Here is a 22389-nt window from a genome sequence, read left to right on the forward strand (position 1 = left end):
CATCCGAGCTAATGTCTTTCCTAACTATTGCATTACTCTCCTCTTTAGCCAGCAATGCTACCCCACCTCCTTTTCCTTTTATTCTATCCTTCCTGAATGTTGAATACCCCTGGATGTTGAGTTCCCAGCCCTGATCATCCTAGAGCCACGTCTCTGTAATCCCAATCACATCATATTTGTTAACATCTATTTGCACAGTTAATTCATCCACCTTATTGCGGATACTCCTTGCATTAAGACACAAAGCCTTCAGGCTTGTTTTTTTAACACCCTTTGTCCTTTCAGAATTTTGCTGTACAGTGGCCCTTTTTGTTCTTTGCCTTGGGTTTCTCTGCCCTCCACTTTTCCTCATCTCCTTTCTGTCTTTTGCTTTTGCCTCCTTTTTGTCTCCCTCTGTCTCCCTGCATTGGTTCCCATCCCCCTGCCATATTAGTTTAACTCCTCCCCAACAGCACTAGCAAACACTCCCCCGAGGACATTGGTTCCGGTCCTGCCCAGGTGCAGACCGTCCGGTTTGTATTGGTCCCACCTCCCCCAGAACCGGTTCCAATGCCCTAGGAATTTGAATCCCTCCCTGCTGCACCACTGCTCAAGCCACGTATTCATCTGCGCTATCCTGCGATTCCTACTCTGACTAGCACGTGGCACTGGTAGCAATCCCGAGATTACTACATTTGAGGTCCTACTTTTTAATTTAGCTCCTAGCTCCTTAAATTCGTTTCGTAGGACCTCATCCCTTTTTTTACCTATGTCGTTGGTACCAATGTGCATCACGACAACTGGCTGTTCTCCCTCCCATTTCAGAATGTCCTGCACCCGCTCCAAGACATCCTTGACCCTTGCCCCAGGAAGGCAATATACCATCCTGGAGTCTCGGTTGCGGCCGCAGAAACGCCTATCTATTCCCCTCACCATTGAATCCCCTATCACTATCGCGCTCCCACTCTTTTTCCTGCCCTCGTGTGCAGCAGAGCCAGCCACGAACTGCTGCTGCCCTCCCCTGATGAGTCATCCCCCCCAACAGTACTCAAAGCGGTGTATCTGTTTTGCAGGGGGATGACCACAGGGGACCCCTGCACTACCTTCCTTGCACTACTCTTCCTGCTGGTCTTCCATTCGCTATCTGGCTGAGGACGCTTCTCCTGCGGTAAGACCAACTCACTACACGTGATACTCATGTCATTCTCCGCATCGTGGATGCTCCAGAGTGAATCCACCCTCAGCTCCAATTCCGCAACGCGGACCGTCAGGAGCTCGAGGCGGATACACTTTCCGCACACGTAGTCGTCAGGGACACCGGAAGTGTCCCTGAGTTCCCACATGGTACAGGAGGAGCATAACACCCGACCGAGCTCTCCTGCCATGACTTAACCCTTAGATACACTTAAATTGGCAACAACAATGCTAAAAGTTACTGACTGATATAAAAAAGAAAAAGAAAAACTTCTCACCAATCACCAGCCAATCACTTACCCCCTAGGCTGTGACGTCACCTTTGTTTCTTTCTACTTCTTTTTTGCCTTCTCCTTGTAGCTGCACAAGTACGCCTTTTATAGGCCTCTGCTGATCCCCGGACTCACGCCTCACCAACGAACTCCCGACGCCTCTCACGGCCTTTTGTGGGCCTCTGCTGATCCCCGGACTCACGCCTCACTAACATAGAAAATAGGTGCAAAAGTAGGCCATTCGGCCCTTCGAGCCTGCACCACCATTCAATAAGATCATGGCTGATCATTCCCTCAGTACCCCTTTCTTGCTTTCTCTCCATACCCCTTGATCCCTGTAGCCGTAAGGGCCATATCTCACTCCCTCTTGAATATATCCAATGAACAGGCATCAACAACTCTTGTGGCAGGGAATTCCACAGGTTAACAACTCCCTGAGTAAAGAAGTTTCTCCTCATCTCAGTCCTAAATGACCTACCCCTTATCCTAAGACTGTGTCCCCTGGTTCTGGACTTCCCCAACATCAGGAACAATCTACCCGCATCTAACCTCTCCCGTCCCGTCAGAAACTTATATTTTCTATGAGATCCCCTCTCACCCTTCCAAAATCCAATGTATAAAGGCCTAGTTAATCCAGTCTCTCCTCATATGTCAGTCCAGCCATCCCGGGAATCAGTTTGGTGAACCTTCGCTGTACTGCCTCAATAGCAAGAACGTCCTTCCTCAGATTAGGAGACCAAAAGTGAACACAATATTCCAGGTGAGACCTCACCAAGGCCCTGTACAACTGCAGTAAGACCTCCCTGTTCCTATACTCAAATCCCCTAGTTATGAAGGCCAACGTTCCATTTGCCTTCTTTACTGCCTGCTGTACCTGTATGCCAACTTTCAATGGCTGATGAACTATGACACCCTGGTCTTGTTGCAACTCCCCTTTTCCTAATCTGCCACCATTCAGATAATATTCTGTCTTTGTGTTTTTGCCCCCAAAGTGGATAACCTCACATTTATCCACATTATACTGCATCTGCCACGCATTTGCCCACTCACCTAACCTGTCCAAGTCACCCTGCAGTCTGTTAGCGTCCCCCTCACAGCTCACACCGCCACCCTGTTTCGTGTCATCTGCAAACTTGGAGATTAAATTACACTCAATTCCTTCATCCAAATCATTGATGTATATTGTAAAGAGCTGGGGGTCCCAGCACTGATCTCTGTGGCACTCCACTAGTCACTGCCTGCCATTCTCCATGCGCTTTAATTTTGCACACCAATCTCTTGTGTGGTACCTTGTGTGGGACCAAAGTCCAAATACACCACATCCACTGGTTCTCCCTTGTCCACTCTACTCGTTACATCCTCAAAAAATTCCAGAAGATTTGTCAAGCATGATTTCCGCTTTATAAATTCATGTTGACTTGGACCAATCCTGTCACTGCTTTCCAAATGCGCTGCTATTTCATCTTTAATAATTGATTCCAACATTTTCCCCATCACTGATGTCAGGCTAACCGGTCTATAATTACCTGCATTCTCCCTCCCTCCCTTTTTAAAAAGTGGTGTTACATTAGCTACCCTCCAGTCCATAGGAACTGATCCAGAGTTGATAGACTGTTGGAAAATGTTCACCAATGCATCCATTATTTCTAGGGCCACTTCCTTAAGTACTCTGGGATGCAGACTATCAGGCCCCAGGGATTTATCGGCCTTCAATCCAATCAATTTCCCTAACACAATTTCCTGCCTAATAAGGATAACCTTCAGTTCCTCCTTCTCACTAGACCTTCGGTCCCCTAGTACTTCCGGAAGGTTATTTGTGTCTTCCTTCGTGAAGACAAAACCAAAGTATTTGTTCAATTGGTCTGCCATTTCTTTGTTCCCCATTATAAATTCACCTGAATCCAACTGCAAGGGACCTACGTTTGTCTTCACTAATCTTTTTCTCTTCACATATCAATAGAAGCTTTTGCAGTCAGTTTTTATGTTCCGGCAAGATTCTTCTCGTACTCTATTTTCCCCCTCTTAATTAAACCCTTTGTCCTCCTCTGCTGAATTCTAAATTTCTCCCAGTCCTCAGGGTTGCTGCTTTTTCTGACCAATTTATATGCCTCTTCGAATTTAACACTATCTTTAATTTCCCTTGTTAGCCACGGTTGAGCCACCTCCCCGTTTTATTTTTACTCCAGACAGGGATGTACAATTGCTGAAGTTCATCCATGAGATCTTTAAATGTTTGCCATTGCCTATCCACCGTCAACCCTTTAAGTGTCATTTGCCAGTCTATTCTAGCCAATTCACGCCTCAAACCATCAAAGCTACCTTTCTTTAAGTTCAGGACCCTAGTTTCTGAATTAACTGTCACTCTCCATCCTAATGAAGAATTCTACCATATTATGGTCACTCTTCCCCAAGGGGTCTCGCACAACAAGATTGCTAATTAGTCCTTTCTCATTACACATCACCCAGTCTAGGATGCCCAGCTCCCCTCGACATATTGGTCTAGAAAACCATCCCTAATACACTCCAGGAAATCCTCCTCCACCGCATTGCTACCAGTTTGGTTAGCCCATTCAATATGTAGATTAAAGTCGCCCATGATAACTGCTGTACCTTTATTGCACGCATCCCTAATTTCTTGTTTGATGCTGTCCCCAACCTTACTACTACTGTTTGGTGGTCTGTACACAACTCCCACTAGCGTTTTCTGCCCCTTGGTATTCAGTAGCTCCACCCATACCGATTCCACATCATCCAAGCTAATGTCCTTTCTTACTATTGCATTAATTTCCTCTTTAACCAGCAATGTCACCCCGCCTCCTTTTCCTTTCTGTCTATCCTTCCTAAATGTTGAATACGCCTGGATGTTGAGTTCCCAGCCTTGGTCACCCTGGAGCCATGTCTCCATGATGCCAATTACATCATACCCGTTAACAGCTATCTGCGCAGTTAATTCGTCCACCTCATTCCGAATACTCCTCGCATTGAGACACAGAGCCTTCAGGCTTGTCTTTCTAACACACTTTGCCCTTTTATAATTTTGCTGTAATGTGGCCCTTTTTGCTTTCTGCCTTAGGTTTCTCTGACCTCCATTTTTACTTTTCTTCTTTCTATCTTATGCTTCTGCCCCCATTCTACTTCCCTCTGTCTCCCTGCATAGGTTCCCATCCCCCTGCCATGTTAGTTTAACCCCTCCCCAACAGCACTAGCAAACACTCCCCCTAGGACATTGGTTCCGGTCCTGCCCAGGTGCAGACCGTCCGGTTTGTACTGGTCCCACCTCCCCCAGAACCGGTTCTAATGCCCCAGGAATTTGGATCCCTCCCTTCTGCACCACTCCCCAAGCCACGTATTTATCTGAGTTATCCTGCAGGGACGGAGAAGCAGACTTTGCTGGCACTTTGCTGGCACTGTATGGCCAAGCATCACTTCAGGAAATGCACTTATCCATTAAGCCCCAGGGAGCAATAGCAGCGTCTCTGCTGCTGAAATAAAACACCGCGCCGCGCTGCAATTTCCTCCTCCCGCCAATCATCAAATCGAGTCAGACCTGTTGAACCGCTGCCCAAATTCATCAGACAGGCCGTCAGATCGAAGCCGTGGATGAACCTCTTCCTGTTCCCTTAAATGAGTTTCAACCAGAAAAGATTTCCAAGTACGTGCTGACTAAACTGGTCAGTCCCGACAGGATGAAATGATGCCTGTATCTGGCATCACAGACATTCTTAATGAGCTATTTACGCAATGAATCAATATCCCTCTTTACAGCCTGGTGCCAGAAAGCAAGTAATCTATTGGTGACTTGTGTGTGTTCACAGGTCAGCCCCTAAATCATGGAATTTTGCAATGTGGGAGGCACAGGAAGGATAATTATTCCCAGAAAAAAAGGCCAGTACCCTGTAACACAGTGTGGAACCAGTTACTAACTGAGGGATAGGATTAGTCACTGCAACATACACATTCTCATTGAAACATACAAGATTTGGAAGGGGATTGACAGGGTTCATGCTGAGAGGTTGTTTCCCCTGGCTGGAGAGTCTCAAAATAAGGGGTTGGTCATTTAAGACAGAGATGAGGAGAAATTTCTTCACTCTGAGGGTTGTGAATCTTTGGAATTCTCTGCCCCAGAGGGCTGTGGATGCTGAGTCTCTGAATATATTCAAGGCTGAAATAGATAGATTTTTTTGAGTCTAGGGGCATCAAGGGATATTGGAGATCGGGCAGGAAAGTGGAGTTGAGGTTGACGATCAACCATGATCTTGTTGAGTGGCAGAACAGGCTCGAGGGGCCGTACGGCCTACTCCTGCTCTTATTTCTTATGTTCTCATGTTCTTATTCCAGTCTACATTAGGAACGGCTTCTCTCGCCAAGTCTAAAACCAACCAGGGTCTAGATTAAGATAAGGGCATGAGATGGGGGGAAGCCGGGAGGGAGGCGGGGGCGGGGTGTCAGAAGCTGAGACAGAAATGGGATAAGGACTGGGCAGATGGCAGAGCAAGAGTAAAACAGGGAGTGGGATGTATCATCAGCAAACTTGGATATATTACATTTGGTCCCCTCATCCAAACCATTGATACATAATGTGAATAACTGAGTCCCAAGCACTGATCCTTGCGGTACCCCACGAGTTACAGCCTACATTTATTCCTAGTCTCTGTTTTCTGTCCATTAACCAATCCTCAATCCATGCTAATATGTTACCCCCAATCCCATGAGCCCTAATTTTGTTTAATAAACTCTTGTGTGGCACCTTATCGAATGCCTTCTAAAAATCCAAATACACCACATCCACTGGTTCCACCTTATCTATTCTGCTAGTTAAAACCTCAAAAAATACTAACAGATTTGTCAAACATGATTTCCCTTTCATAAATCCATGTTGACTCTGCCTATTATTTCTGAAGTGCCTTGATAACACGTCCTTAATATAGATTCGAGCATATTCCATTATATTGATGGTCTAACTTGTCTGTCGTTCCCCATTTTCTCTCTCCCTCCTTTCTTAAATAGTGAGGTTACATTTTCTACCTTCCAATCCATGGAAACCGTTCCAGAATCTATGGAATTTTGGAAGATGACAATCAATGCATTCACTTTTTCATAGCCACCTCTTTCAAAACCCTAGGTCAGGTCCTGGGGATTTATCAGCTTTCAGTACCATTAATTTCTCCAGCACCTTTTTTTTTACGAATACTAATTTCTTTCAGTTCCTCATTTTTGCTAGACCCTTGGTTCTCCACTAGTTCCGACAAGTCTTTTGTGTTTTCTTCCGTGAAGACAGACACAAAGTATTTGTTTAATTTCTCTGCCATTTCACTGTTCTCCATTATAATTTCTCCTGTCCCAGTCTGTGAGGGACCCACATTTACTTTCGCTAATCTTTTCCATTTTACAGACCTATGAAGCTTTTCCAGTCTGTTTTTATGTCTCTCGCTGGTTTCCTCTCATATTCTATTTTCCCTTTCTTTGTCAATTTCTTGTTCCTCCTTTGCTGAATTCTAAAATCCTCCTTCTCAATTTCGATCGGGAACACACTGCCTGAAAGGGTGGTGGAAGCAGATTCAATAGTAACTTTCAAAAGGGTATTGAGAAGGTGGGGATGAGCCGCCTTTTTGAACCGCTGCAGTCCGTGTGGTGAAGGTGCTCCCACAGTGCTGTTAGGGAGGGAGTTCCAGGATTATGACCCAGCGACGATGAAGGAACAGGGATATATTTCCAAGTCAGGATGGTGTGTGACTTGGAGGGGAACGTGGAGGTGGTGGTGTTCCCATGCGCCTGCTGCCCTTGTCCTTCTAGGTGATAGAGGACAATTAGAGAGGGCAATAAATGGTAGGCTTGCGGGCACATCCCATGAATTCATTTAAAAAATCAATCTCAATGTTGCTAGAGCAGGAGATTCGATGTTGTCTGAATGGTGAAGATATCAGAAGAGATAAATATTTTGCAGTTTTTGCTTGATTAATTTCGGATTTCAGGGAGTTCTTATGCCAAACTTTCCATCAGAAGATTAAATGGCAGGGGAATGTCAGAGACAGGGTAGACTGTACATGGTCCGTGTTTGGGCCAAGTGATTGTTTTTTTTAAATTCCAGGCTTTCCCACATTCTATAAAGACTGATTATAGGTCGGATTCCTTCATTTACCCCAGGCCCTACAGGGAATACAGAATGTTTCCAACACTCATGCAGCCTAATTTGTTTTTATATTATCGTTGTGGTCCCTTGACACGGAGACTTGGGAGTGGTAGGATGCAGTTTTGCATTCCTAATTCCCAGATGGGCAAGTTGCCAATCTCACCCGGGGCAGTGGGACCAGGCACAGAGATCCCTGGATGAGGTAAAAATAATTGAGGAGGTGGGCTTTGTTTCTTAGGGAGAATGGTTTGCATATCACAGACAGACAGGATATTATAATAAGGAATTCATTAGTATTAGAACTCCAAAGAGTCTAAAATTTCTGATCCATGCTGATTCCAGGACTTCGAATCATACTGCACAGAACAAGGCCATTCGGCCCATCGTGCCTGTGCCAGCTCTTTCAAAGAGCGATCCACTTAGTCCCACTCCTCCTGCTCTTTCCCCATAACCTGACTATTGTTGCTTTTCAAGTATTTATCCAATTCCCCTTTGAAAGTCACTAATGAATCGGCTTCCCAGTGCGTTACAGATCATAACAATGCATTGTGGGTAGCACATCGCCTCTGAGTCAGATGCGAAATTGCCCCTTTTCATCGCCCCACTAGTGCCCCGGGCCACAATACACTTTCCGCCCAGGCTGGGGGGGGGGCGCTATCACCTCCCGGGAAATTACCCGGGAGTTTGCGGAGGTGCAGCCGTGCCAGCACCGTGGTTAACGCCCCAAGGCGCGGCACAACCCGTCGCCGTGTGCAGCAAGCCCTTACCACACCACGCCGATCCCTTACCACCCCCACCAGGATGGTGCTTAAAGGGGAGAGGGCATCAGCACCCCGGGCCGCCATCTTTTTTTTGTCTGCCGACTCTCGGGTCGGCATGGCGATGGTGGCCCCAGCGTGTTCCAGGCCGCCATCGTGCAGACCGGCACTCCGTCTTGGGTGCCGGGCTGCCGGGCCCGCTCGCACGCTGCCGTGGTGGCCCAGTGGAGGCCGTCAGAGGCCGTGCAGAGTGCACAGCGGCCCAATCCTTTAATAGGAGGGGTGTTGAAACATGTCAGCGCTGGGCAGAACATCTATGTAGCGCTACTTTCAGCGCCCCGGTAGCGCCCTGGTTACCGCCCCCCAAAAGGAAGTGGAGCGTGCGAGATTGCAGGTCCGCCTCCTTCGAGGGGCGGTAAGGGCAAGTCCACGGTGGGGTTGGCACATGCGCGCCGGGCGCTAAAATCTCGGCGCCGGAAGGTTACCGCCCCCAATCGGGGCGCGGGGCAATTTCACCCCGTGTGTTCATAGTCCCGCTCCAGAGGCTTGGGTGCAAAATCTCTGCCGACACTCCAGTGCAGTGCTGAGGGAGTGCTGCACTGCTGGGGGTGCCGTCTTTCGGATGAGACTTTAAACTGAAGCCCCATCTGCTCCCTCAGGTGGACGTAAAAGATCCCATGGCACTATTCCGGAGAAGAGCAGGGGAGTTCTCCCCGGTGTCCTGGCAAACATTTATCCCACAACCAATATCACTTAAAACAGATTATCTGGTCATTATCACAATGCGGTTTATGGGAGCTTGCTGTGCGCAAATTGGCTGCCGCGTTTTCTACATTACAAGAATGACTACATTTCAATAAGTACTCCATTGGCTTTGAAGCACTTTGGGACATCCTGAGGTCGTGAAAGGCGCTCTATAAATGCAAGTCTTTCTTTTACAACGATGTTCAAGCGTGGTGCTCCGGATAATCATGGGGCAGAGGACAGCTCCCCTCCCCCGATTTTCAGACTCTTATTGTGCCCGAGGACTTGGAAAATCTACTTTGAGTAAGAGTTAAGTAACTAAGTAACCTGTTTACTCAGAAAGTGATGAGAATGTGGAACTGGCTACCATACGGAGTAGTTGAGGCGAATAGCATTTTAAGGAATAACATATATGAGGGAAAGGAATGAAAGAATATGCTGATGGGGTTAGGTGAAATAGGGTGGGAGGAGGCTCGTGTGGAGCATAAACACCAGCATAGACCTGTTGGGCCAAATGGCCTGTTTCGGTACTGTAAATTCTGCCTAATTCTATGTAGTTTCAGTTCTACTCCATTCCCACTCTGCTTTAATTTTCATTTTAATTTAACATCTTTATTATATACCAGCTGATCTCCCGTGGCGTTGCACACTGGGAGTCAAGACCAACGACAGTTTTCAGGGCAGTTGATGCCGGAGGATCAGGGACCATAGGAGCAGCGCGTGCAAGACTTAAGATTAATTAGATTCTAGGCTGACACTCTAGTGCAGCGCTGAAGGAGTGCTGCACTGTCGGAGGTGCTGTCTTTCAGATGAGGGGTTGCCCATTTAAAACGGAGATGAGGAGGAATTTCTTCTCTCAGAGGGTCGTAAATCTGTGGAATTCTCTGACCTAGAGAGCTGTGGAGGCTGGGTCATTGAATATATTTAAGGTGGAGATAGACAGATTTTTGAGCGATAAGGGAGTGAAGGGTTATGGGGAACAGACAAGGAATTGGAGTTGAGGCCAGGATCAGATCAGCCATGATCGTAATGAATGGCGGAGCAGGCTCGAGGGGCCAAATGGCCTACTCCTGCTCCTATTTGTTATCTTCTTATACTATATGAAATAAATAAAATCAAAGTCATGCACTCTGTCCTATTTGTAGTTGAAAAGCAAACTTTACAGTTGTTTTTGGGAAGCAGAGATGGAACCTAAAGAGTTTCGCTCCAGTATAAGCTGAGGAACGGCAAACGAAAAACTGGGGCACTGCAGCGCCACCGGTGGTCGGAGGGTGTCACTGCAACGTGACGCGTTTACAAAGGCAGATTCCATTATAAACGTCGGAATTTACAATGGAAAACTTGACACAAACATGGCAACAGGGAATACAATTTTCAAGACAGGACACAAGAGCAGAAGTGAGATTGTTAATATATTAGCAGTCAATCTCCCGGGGTGTTACACATGGGGAGTCAAGAACAAGTGTTGTCTTCGGGTGCAGTGGGGTTAGAGGGCAGGCGGGGATAATCGGACTGTGGTGTGCTGATGTAATTCAGCCCCCATTTTAAGTCACTCATTCTGGAATTGCTACATTCACATTTATGACGGGAACAACCTACATTGGGGCACTTTGCTCAAGGAAAAGAGAAGGCTGAGGTGTGGCCGGATTATGAAAGGATTTGATCGGGTAGGCGCATAGGAGGTGTTTCCACTTGTGGGGGAGATCAGAGCTAGGGGGCCATAAATGTAGGATAGACGCTAAAAAATCCAATAGGGAATTCAGGAGAGACCTGTTTACCCAGAGAGTGATTAGAATGTGGAACGTACGACCACAAATAGTTAAAGCGAATAGCCCAGATACAGTTAAGGGGAAGCTGGATAAACACATGAGGGAGAAAGGAATAGAAGGGTATGTGGTTAGGGTGAGATGAAGAGAGGTGGGAGGGAGGCTCGTGTGGAGCATAAACACCAGCATGGATCTGTTGGGCCGAACGACCTGTTTCTGGGCTGTAATACCATGTAATACAAACTGGTCATGCTGTAATTGCGTCCTCCCACCAGTGGTGGAGCTATATTTTTTCGGGACAGTGAAGGACCAGAAGCCTCACATCGGCTATTTTTTTTAGCACAATGACATTGTGCACAAGTAACGATACGAGGAGTCATGAACAAGCGTTGTCTTTAGGGAAAATGGAGTTAGAGGGTCGTGGGGGAACTGGACCGGGCTGAACAGGTGTAGTTCCATCCCCACTGGAAAGTCATATATTCTGTTCTTGTTTTTGCATAATTATTTAATTTGACATTATTGTTTGTAGCTAAGCAGCAAAATGAATGGCAATTTGGGAAACAGAAGTAAAGCTGGTTGGAGCATAACGATTCCTCTGCAGTGCAGGCTAAGGAACTGAGAGGCATAAAACTGAAATGTATAAGATTATGAGGGGGCTTGGCAAGGTGGATGCAGAGAGGATGTTTCCACTGATGGGGGAGACTCGAACTAGAGGGCATGATCTTAGAATAAGGGGCCGCCCATTTAAAACTGAGATGAGGAGAAATTTCTTCTCCCAGAGGGTTGTAAATCTGTGGAATTCGCTGCCTTACAGAGCTGTGGAAGCTGGGACATTGAATAAATTTAAGACAGAGATACACAGTTTCTTAAAAGATAAGGGAATAAGGGGTTATGGAGAGAGGGCAGGGAAGTGGAGCTGAGTCCATGATCAGATCAGCCATGATCTTATTGAATGGCAGAGCAGGCTCCAGGTGCAGTATGGCCTACTCCATGAAGGTGCTGCAGAACCACTACTGGCAGAACAGTTGACACAAAGGTGTGAGTAAAATGTGACAACAACAACAACTTGTATTTATGTAACGCCTTTGACATAGTAAAACATCCCAAGGAGCTGCACAGGAGTGTTGGTCAAAGAGGTATGGTTTAAGGAGTGTCTTATAGGAGAAAAGCACGGTAGAGAGGTGCAGAGGTTTAGGCAGGGAGTTCCAGAGCTTGGGGCCTTGGCAACAGAAGGCACGGCCACCAATGGTTGATCAATTATAATCAGGGTTGCTCGAGAGGACGGAATTAGAGGAGCGCAGACATCGCAGGGGTGGTTTATGGGGCTGGAGGAGATTGCAGAGATGGGAGGGGAGGGGGGGGCGAGGCCCTGGAGGGATTTGAAAACAAGGATGAGAATTTTAAAATCGAGGCAGGAAGTAAGGTTTCTTGTCAGGAAGTGAAGGCAGAATTAAGATTTTTAACATGTTATAGCTATTTTGGCATTTTGCTGGTGAAGGAAGCATTTCAAGGCGGATCGGCATTCAAATATGTTGAACTGCCTGTTGTTCAAGCAGACTGGTAAACAGGCAGATGAGAAGTGGATGTGACCAGGTGTGCCATGTGTGACTCAATTGATAACATGCCTATCCGGGTCAGGAGGCTCTTGGCTTGAGCCCCATACCAAGACTTGGGGCAATCACAGCTGGCACTCCAGCACAGCTCTGGGAGAGTGGAGCATTGTTGCGGAATTGAGATCTCAACTGGCTTTTGATTGGCTTATTAATGATCCCACGGACCTGCGGAAACATTCTGCCAGTTCCTGCCAACATTCCTCCCTCGATGAATACTACCTCAAACGGATTCCTATTGCTGCTATGAGCACCTAAATGCCAACAGCCACGGCACTCCAAAAAAGTATTTCACTGTGTGTGAATCACTTTGAGACATTTGTATCTCTTTTCTGATTCTCAAATCCAGTTTTCAAATCCCTCCCTGGCCTCACTCGTTTCCCTCCCTCTCTCGGTAACCTCCTCCAGCCCGAGAACGCGTCGCTCCTCCATTTCTGGCCTCTTGAGCATCTCTTATTTTGTTCGCTGCAACATTGGCAGCCGTGCCCTCACTCGCCTGGGCCCTGGGCTCCGGCATTCCCTCCCTAAACCTCTCTGTCTCTCCACCTCTCTCTACTCCTTTACGATGCCACTTTAAGCCAACCTCTCAGCTGTCCTAATATATGTGACTTGTTGTCAAATTTTGTTTGATAACGCTCCTGTGAAGCACCTTGGGACGTTTCACAACATTGCAGGCGCTGTATAAATTCAAGTTGCTGTTGTTGACATCATTGTGCGCGCTGCTAAGAATTTTCTTTTCGTAGAAAGTTTATCTAAAAATAAACTCAAAAACCATACTTTGATAGCTGCCACGACAGGCACAACACCCCACCACAGCGCTAAACTCCCTAGATGGCCAACAGAAGCAGAGGTTAAATTTTCCAGATCATTCCAAGAACCCAGACTACCACAAACCATTCAACACCCCTTAAATTACTTTATCGCCATGACATGATGGATGAGGTTTTTTTTTCCCTCTGTGCTGCTAATGTGCTGTCACTGACTGCTGTAATCTCCCAAGTGTCAGCTGTGGCTCAGTGGACAGCACTCTCACCTCTGAGCCACGAGGTTGTGGGTTCAAGTTCCGCTCCAGAGACTTGAGCACAAAAAGCTGGGTCGACAGTCTTTCGGATGAGGCCCCGTCTGCTCTCTCAGGTGAATGTACACGATCCCATGGCACTATTTTGGAGAAGAGCAGGGGAGTTCTCCCTGGTGTTCTGGGCAATATGTATCCCTCAAATCAACATCAACAGATTTTCTAGTCATTATCACATTGCTGTTCGGGGGAGCCTGTTGCGCACAAATTGGTGTTTCCCACATTACAGCAGTGACTACACTCCAAAAGTACTTATTGGCTGTAAAGCGCTTTAGGACATCCTGAGGCAGCAAAAGGTGCTGTATCAAGTCAGGTCTTTCTTTTTCTTTTATCATTAGTGAAGGAAGCAAGGGCCCCACAAACCCTCTGGAGGTGGAGGGGGCCGCTTCCCGCTCTAAGGGCCAGAAACCATCCCAGCCACAGCTGCCACCACTGAACGTCGCTGGGTTAGGCGGTGGGGACAGGAGAGGTGGGCCTTCAATGCCTGGGGCCACTCCCAACGCCATACCTTCATCAATAACTAGGTGACGCTTGGCTCAGTCACTCGCGTTCTGCCTTCTACACCAGAGTCCATGATCAGGGCTTGGCACAACATCTAGACTTAACACTCCCAGTGGCCCTTTCCCCGTTCCCAATGGTCCTTATGTTCTTCGATGCTGCGGGACATTTATTTCACTCCTACATTATTCGGAATGCAGCCTGGGCAAGGCTTTCTGATTATCCCCGCTTAAATTTTCACACTCAGTTGCATAGCTTCCACTCGATTTCGCCACAAATTGAGTTTCTAAATATGCTCATTTTAAACACTGATCGAACCCCATGCATTTAAAAATAAAAATCTTTCTACATTACCATTATGCAGCTGGTCTATATTTTTTTACCTTCCATTACTTAGCAACCTGCTTAGCTTTTCATTCCCATGCCAAGCGACAGTCCTTCACCCTCACAAAACCCCTCCCCTCCCCTTGCCCCCTCCCCCTTCCCTTGCCCCCTCTCTCCCCTTGCCCACTCCCGCTCACCCCCGCCATTACACTCGCACATTGCATCATGAAGGGAGCAGCTGTTTCTATAGCACCACCGCTGCATTACCTAGACAACCAGTCCCAGATGCTGCTCCTCCCCATTCCATTTATTTTGTAGATTATTTAGCTGGTGGAGAAACATAGGAAATGGCCTGTTGAAATTACTTGGCAACTCAGACATCAAACTAAATTTCCCCCCCTCAATTTTTTTGCAAAATTATCTTAAATCTGTTCTCTGGTTACCGGCCCTCTTGGCCAGTGAAAACAGTTTCTCCCTATCTCCTCTCTTTAGTCTCCTTATCTCAGGAAGGATAGATTTGCCTTGGAGGTGGACTTGCCTAGGATGACAGGGCTGTCCTATGAGGAGAGATTGAGTAGAATGGGCCTCTACGCTCTGGAATTTAGAAGAATGAGACGTGATCTCATTGAAACGTACAAGATTCTGAGAGGGATTGACAGGGTAGATGCTGAGAGGTTGTTTCCCCTGGCTGGGGAGTCTAAAACTTGGGGGGTCACAGTCTCAGAATAAGGGGTCGCCATTTAAGACTGGGATGAGGAGGAATTTCTTCACTCAGAGGGTTGTAAATCTTTGGAATTCTCTACCCCAGAGGGCTGTGGATGCTGAGTCTCTGAATATATTCAAGGCTGAGATAGATAGATTTTTGGAGTCCAGGGGAATCAAGGGATATGGAGACAGTGGAGTTGAGGTCGATGATTAGTCATTATCTTATTGAATGTCGGAGCAGGCTCGAGGGGCCTTGTGGCCGACTCCCGCTCCTAATTCTCAAAATGTCCTCATAAGTGAAGCAGACGGTGCTATGTTGGCCCCTTGTTGGTTGAATACTCGCTGGCAAGCCTCATAAAAGCTGCTCAGGTGAGATACCAGAGTGGAACCGTACCCCAGTGAGAAGAACGAGAGAGAAGGGGTGGGAAGGATGGGAGAGAAAGTAAAAAAAAATGGTCTGACCACCACCTGAGACACAGGAGCATCCATGCAAGACTTAGCAATGTGTACGAGAGATGATAGCCTATAGCATTTGTCTATTTAGCACCAGTGTTCTCGCCCACACAGTTATCCATCGCTAAAAATCCAGAGGACTCGTCTATTTACCGTTTCGCTTCTCTTTTTTTCTTGGTTCACATGATTTCCTGAACAGTATTATTTCAAAGAAGTGCCGGAAATATCTTCTTAATTGACAACAAAAAAAAAGCTTTCAAGAGATGACAGTTCTTACGTTTTCTTCAAGGAACGGCATCTCCACGGTCACTTGAGGGAGAAGGAGAGTGGTTGGTGAGATGGGGGATCCTCCGACCACAGACACCACTCCGTTCTGGTCCACGGCACTGTGCAACTTTCTCTGCCCGCTGAGCGGCATGTTGGGTGTGGCCATCACCGATCGGTGACTCCCGTGGCTCTGGTTGCTGTTGGTTCTGTTGAGCGGGGGAAGGCACAGGGAGCCTTGGACGCTCTCGTTGTCCTCAAAGACGCTGCCCTCGTCGTCCAAATATATTTTCTCCAGGGCGGCGTCCACGGAGTGAGTCCGGAAGCGGAATATGCTTCCCCGCCTGAGTGGGTGCTGGTTGGAAAGTATAGGCGTCATGAGAGGCTGCGAAAAGAGTCCAAATTCGTGAAAGGCTGACACTCACAGCAACGCATAAAACTGATGGACAGGAGGAGACCAGCATAACCCGTGTCCCGTGCAGTCAACTAAGTTAATGACCACCTCACATCACACACTGCACCGTCCCCCCAACCCATCCCTCCTCCCCGATACGCCCCACCGACCAGCAGCCATGCAAGCTCCCACAGGAGGATCAAAGCAAGATTTAAACAAAAATTTGCTCAGGAATGTTAACCTTTATCTCTGGAATATAATGGGTTGGAGAAGCTGAATGGCCCACTCCTGTTCCTATGTTTCAGGCAGGGAAAAAAAAATTCTGGGAAATTCCTCTCCGTCTCAAAAGCTGATTAAAAAGAAATTCCAGGAGATCACGGTGAACATCACCCAATGTCCCACCTGCCTTTTGTACTAAGTATTATCAAACAGAGACTGATGTCCACTCTCCAGCCAATAAACAGAGGTTGGGACAACAAAGAAAACAACTAGAAATAGATGCTTATGCCAGATTGGGAAAAAAAAAATAACAAGATAAAAATGCAAGAAGAGCCAGTAAAAGGCCCGAAACACTTCCTTGTTAAATTTGCAGGGTTGAGGCCTCCTTCTGATCAGGTTGCCGTGGGTTACACTGTGGAATTGCATTCAGCAGGCCCATGGGGCAGAAAATGATGTCACATCCTTTTACCTGTGTTAATGAAGCTCCCAGCTGGTCCAGATGAAAGAAAGAAACAGAAAGACTTGCATTTATATAGCGCCTTTCACGACTACTGGACACCTCAAAGCGCTTTTTGAAGTGTAGTCACTGTTGTAATGTAGGAAACGTGACAGCCAATTTGCGCACAGCAAGCTCCCACAATCTGGGATGAGCTAATCTGTTTTCAGTGGTGTTGGTAAATAACGATGCCGTCGGAGTCCCAACTGTATAATTAAAGACCATCTCTTTATAATGGCAGCCCCGCTCGAATGAGCAGGTTAAATTTTGCAACCTGGGGGAAAAGCACCGGGATTGGTGAGGGTAAGTAGCTGTGGCCATTTTAACTGACCGGCTTCCCCCATGTGGGAAGGGTTAAAATCGCAGAGTCTTACAGCACAGAAGGAGGCCATTCGGCCCATCGTGCCAGCTGCGGCTCAGTGGGTAACACTCTCACCTCTGAGTCAGAAGGTCGTGGGGTCAAGCCCCACTCCAGGGACTCGAGCACAAAAATCTAGGCTGACACTCCTGTGCAGTGCTGAGGGAACGCTGCACTGTCAGAGGTGCCGTCTTTTGGATGAGACATTAAACCGAGGCCCTGCCTGCTCTCTCAGGTGGATGTAAACGATCCCACGGCACTATTTCGAAGAAGAGCAGGGGAGTTATCCTCGGTGTCCTGGCCAATATTTATCCCTCAATCAACATAACAAAACCAGATTATCCAGTCATTATCACATTGCTGTTTGTGGGAGCTTGCTGTGTACAGTTTGGCTGCCGCGTTTCCTACTTTACAACAGTGACGACACTTCAAAAGTATTTCATTAACTGTAAAGCGCTTTGAGATGTCAGATGGTCGTGAAAGGCGCTATATAAATGTATGTCTTTTTTTCTTTTTGCCGGCCCTTTCAAAGAGCTGTCCAATTAAACCCACACCCCCTGCTCTTTCCCCATAGCCCTGTAAATAGTTCCTTTTCAAACATATATCCAATTCTATTTTGAAAATCGGTCCTTAAATGTCTTAATTACTTTGAGCACCTTTTTCATTAGTACACGGTGCAGAGTGGGATGAATCTGACTCCCCTGGGAATTGTATCTGGTTTTATGTTGTGGTACTATTTCTCCAATTAAATATTGGGAAGACCAAAGTCATTACCACTGACTCCGTCCCTCTCCCGAGCATCAATCTGAGGGTGAACCAGACTGTTCACAACCGAGGTGTCATATTTGACCCTGAAATGGGCTTCCAGCCACATATTCGCGGCATCACTAAAACCGCCTTTTTCCACTTCCATAACATTGCCCGCCTCCACCCCTGCCTCAGCTCTTCTGCTGCTGAAGCCCTCATCCATCCCTTTGTTACCTCTAGACTTAACTACACCGACTCACTCCTGGCTGGCCTCCCGCATTCCACACAATGTAAACTTGAGGTCATCCAAAACTCAGCAGCCCATGTCCTACCTCGCACCAAGTCCCATTCACCCCTCACCCCTTGTACTTGCTGACCTACATTGGCTCCCAGTTAAACAACGCCTTGATTTCAAAATTCCCATCCGTGTTTACAAATTCCTCCATGGCCTTGCCCCTCCCTATCTCTGTAATCTTTTTCAGCCTCACAACCCCACAAGATGTCTGCGCTCTTCAAATTCTGCCCTCGTGAACATCCCTCATTATAACTGCTCAACCATCGGTGGCCGTGCCTTCAGCTGTTTCGGCCCTAAGCTCTGGAACTCCCTCCCTAAACCTCTCCGCCTCTCTACCTCTCTTTCCTCCTTTAAGACGCTCCTTAAAACCTACCTCATCTGACTTAATTTGTTTTTTTGTGGCTCGGTGTCAAATTTATCTGTTTTGTCTTGTAACACTGCTGTGAAGCACCTTGGGACGTTTTACTATGTTAAAGGCGCTAATGTAAATACAAGTTATTATTATTATTGCTAGGGTAGCGGTTATTAACAAGAGCAGGGGCAACATTCCACAAAAGCGGGTCAATAAGTGTTTCCTTCCAAAGGTGGGACGGTGTAGCATGCAACAGATAAATTACCTTCCATGGTAAGCTTTCTACTGATGCCGATCTCACTCCCTTCTCCTCATCTATCCCCTCTTCGAGTTTTCCCAGATCTTTTCCATTCCTGGTTCTGCTGTTCCTGTCTCTGCTGCTCTTTGCACTTAAATGCGATCTCTCCGAGGAGCTTCGAGACATGGTCTCGTTCCCTAATCTGGTCAATGCCTGTGAAAAGATTCCCATTAAATCAATTAGGAAAGAAAGTGCATGTTCCGTTTATTGGCCTTTGTGGGGTATTTTTCAGGAGCTGTACAGGTGCATGCAGCCGTATAGTGTTCTCAATGCATTGTCATGGTCTGAAGGTGGAGAACTACCCTGATTAACCTCTGTTATACCACCAGTTGCCCTCAGCTCATCTGCATATTAGTTCAGAGCGATGCTATTATCAATGTCAGGTAGCTCCAGTCACCTATTCAACAACAACAACAACAACAACTTGTATTTCTATAGTGCCCTTAATATAGTGAAATGTCCCAAGGCGCTTCACAGGAGTACCATGAGACAAAAAAAACTGACACCGAGCCACATAAGGAGATATTAGGGCAGGTGACCAAAAGCTTGGTCAAAGAGGTAGGTTTTAAGGAGTGTCTTAAAGCAGGAACGAGAGGAAAGAGAGGCGGAGAGGTTTAGGCAGGGAGTTCCAGAGTTTGGGGCCCAGGCAACAGAAGGCACGGCCACCATTGGTGGAACGATTAGAATCAGAGGTGCTCAAGAGGGCAGAATTAGAGGAGCGCAGACATCTCGGGGGGTTGTGGGGATGAAGGAGATTACAGAGATAGGGAGGTGCGAGGCCATGGATGGATTTGAAAACAAGGGTGAGAATTTTGAAATCGAGGCATTGCTTAACCAGAAGCCAATGTAGGTCAGCGAGCACATGGGTGATGGGTGAGCGGGACTTGATGCAAGTTAGGATACAGCGGAGTTTTGAATGACCTCAAGTTTACTTAGAGTAGTATGTGGGAGGCCAGCCAGGAGTGCGTTGGAATAGTCAAGTCAATATTCAGACTTTATAACTTGATTTCCAAATCTAAATGCCATAGTCTGATACTCCTTGCATTAGCAGCAATTGGCAAGTAAAAAATATAATTCATAGCAATGGGACTAAGAACTTCTCATTAACCTCAACTACTCACACTAACCTTTAACCCCTAACCTTAACTTTAACCCCGAACCTTAACCTTAACCCCTTCCCCTAACCTTAACCTTAACCCCTCCCCTAACCTTAAACCCCTAACCTTAACCTTAACCCCGAACCTTAACCTTAACCCCTCACCCTAACCTTAACCCCTAACCTTAACCTTAACCCCTAACCTTAATCTTAACCCTTCACCCTAACCACTAACCTTAACCATAACCCCTAAATTTAACCCCTAACCTTAATCTTAACCCCTAACCTTAACCCTTAACCATAATCACAACAATAACCAGTGGGCATAGATGAAAAAGTCATTGGTAGAAGGATTAGAGGAGAGTTGAGAAATGATTTCACCCAGAGGTGGTGAGGGTCTGGAACTCACTGCCTGAAAGAGTGGTAGAGGGTACTTGGATATGCAGCTGAAGTGCTGCAACCTACAGGGCTACAGACCAAGAGCTGGAAAGTGGGATTAGGCTGGATAGCTGGTGCAGACACGATGGGTCGAAATGGCCTCCTTCTGTGCCGTAAATTTCTAGGATTTCTATGATTCTTGTGTGTGGGAAAGTTTTCCTTCTTCATTCTCAGGATGTCGCTATACCCTTGCCCTGAGACCTTTCTCTTGGACCACTGCGGGGGTTTGATGCAACTGCTCTTTGGCTCACCAGTCAACTGCAGAGCGCAGTTAAGAGTGAATCACGTTGATATGGCTCTGGAGTCACAGATAGGCCAGGCCGGGTGAGGACGTCAGTGAACCAGTTGGGTTTTTACGACAATCTGACAGCTTCACGGTCACGTTTACTGACACCAGCTTTTTAATCCCAGATTAGTAAAACTGAATTCAAACTTTCAAACCATCATGGTGGGATTTGAACCTACGTTCACACAAGAAAAGGATTAGTAGCCCAGGCCTCTAGCTTGCTAGCCCGGGAACATAACAACAGCATTTTGGTACACACAGCCCTTGGTGAACAAAACCTTTTTAGGAACAGAAGAAGATTAACAATCCTCTCCCCTTTTCATACATCAGCACTACCTCCTCTCAACACCTTCTCACTCCTAAAGTGCAATCGATCCTTTTCTCTTGTATTCCATTGCGTCGACTTGGCTCAGTTGACAGAAAATTCTCACCTCTAAATCAGAAGGGAGTGGGGTTGAGCCCGCAGTGGGGTTTAAGTGTATTGTCCAGGTTGTCAGTGCTGAGGTCGTGCTGAATTGCTGTTGTCCTTGTAATCAGATGTTAATCCGAGACCTGGGGAGGGGGGATTGGGGGGGTTTGAATTTCCTTGGAGATGCTCCCGCTCAATATCGCCCGACCCAAGATGGCGGCGGATGTCTTTCAGGCACCCTTGGGGCCGGGGAGAGAAATCGCCACGAAGCTTGGCGTTTTTCTGCCCCGTTCCGCGCCTTCAAAAACCGGCACAGCAGGATCCAATTTCTACCGCCCCTGCCCCCGCACCCCCCACCCCTGTTTTCGATCTACTTTTTGATGTACTTTGTCTCATGTGTCCTAACTCACACCAAGTCCCGCTCACCTATCACCCTTGTGCTCGCTGACCTACATTGGCTCCCGGTTAAGCAACGCCTCGATTTCAAAATTCTCATCCTTGTTTTCAAGTCCCTCCATGGCCTCGCCCCTCCCTATCTCTGTAACCTCCTCCAGCCCCACAAACTCCCGCAATATCTGCGCTCCTCTAATTCTGCCCTCTTGAGCATCCCTGACTTTAATCGCTCAACCATTGGTGGCCGTGCCTTCTGTTGCCTAGGCCCTAAGCTCTGGAACTCCCTCCCTAAACCTCTCCCCCTCCCTACCTCTCTTTGCTCCTTCAAGACTCTCCTTAAAACCTACCTCTTTCACCAAGCTTTTGTTCACCTGCGCTAATTTCTACTTATGCGGCTCGGTGTCAAATTTTTATCTCATGGTATTCCTGCGAAGCAACTTGGTACTTTTCACTATGTTAAAGGCGCTATATAAATACAAGTTGTTGTTATTGTGTGCTAGTTTTCAACCTTGGTGAGTGTAATGTTGTTATGTATTGATGCTTGGGGTCACTAGACACCAGGGTAACAGAGTGTTTATCGTCGTGCTCAAGAATGGGCAAACATGCAGGAAACATGTTGATCAGATAAAACTGCGGCACACGGATGAACCGGAACAGTCTGAGGAAGATGCAGTCAGTGACCAACCAACCAATGTTCATTCATCAGAAGACTCTGCTGTCATTACTGAATCTGGACTTTCAGTCTCTGATAGGGTCATTACCACTCCCATCAGATCGGTTACTCAGCCTGCAGTCATAACTGACTCAGATTGCTCGCTCAGAACTGGAGTTGAACT

The 22389-nt window shown here is 47.0% G+C and overlaps 1 protein-coding gene across 5 annotated transcripts in view; it reads right to left on the reverse strand.

Annotated features, from left to right (window-relative positions):
• The window catches only part of scn5lab (sodium channel, voltage gated, type V-like, alpha b), a 473466-nt gene that overhangs the window by 273698 nt on the left and 177379 nt on the right, over positions 1-22389 (reverse strand). For 4 of the 5 annotated variants that reach the window (XM_070881666.1, XM_070881665.1, XM_070881668.1 and 1 more), the window contains 2 exons: positions 18899-19084; positions 15786-16157 (listed from right to left, as the gene is read on the reverse strand). In XM_070881666.1, coding sequence (XP_070737767.1) covers positions 15786-16157; positions 18899-19084 — 558 coding nt within the window. The remainder of the gene's footprint in view (positions 1-15785; positions 16158-18898; positions 19085-22389) is intronic. The other variant, XM_070881669.1, reaches the window with a different exon arrangement.

This window comes from Pristiophorus japonicus, chromosome 5, assembly GCF_044704955.1.
Source record: "Pristiophorus japonicus isolate sPriJap1 chromosome 5, sPriJap1.hap1, whole genome shotgun sequence".
NCBI lineage: Eukaryota > Metazoa > Chordata > Chondrichthyes > Pristiophoridae > Pristiophorus > Pristiophorus japonicus.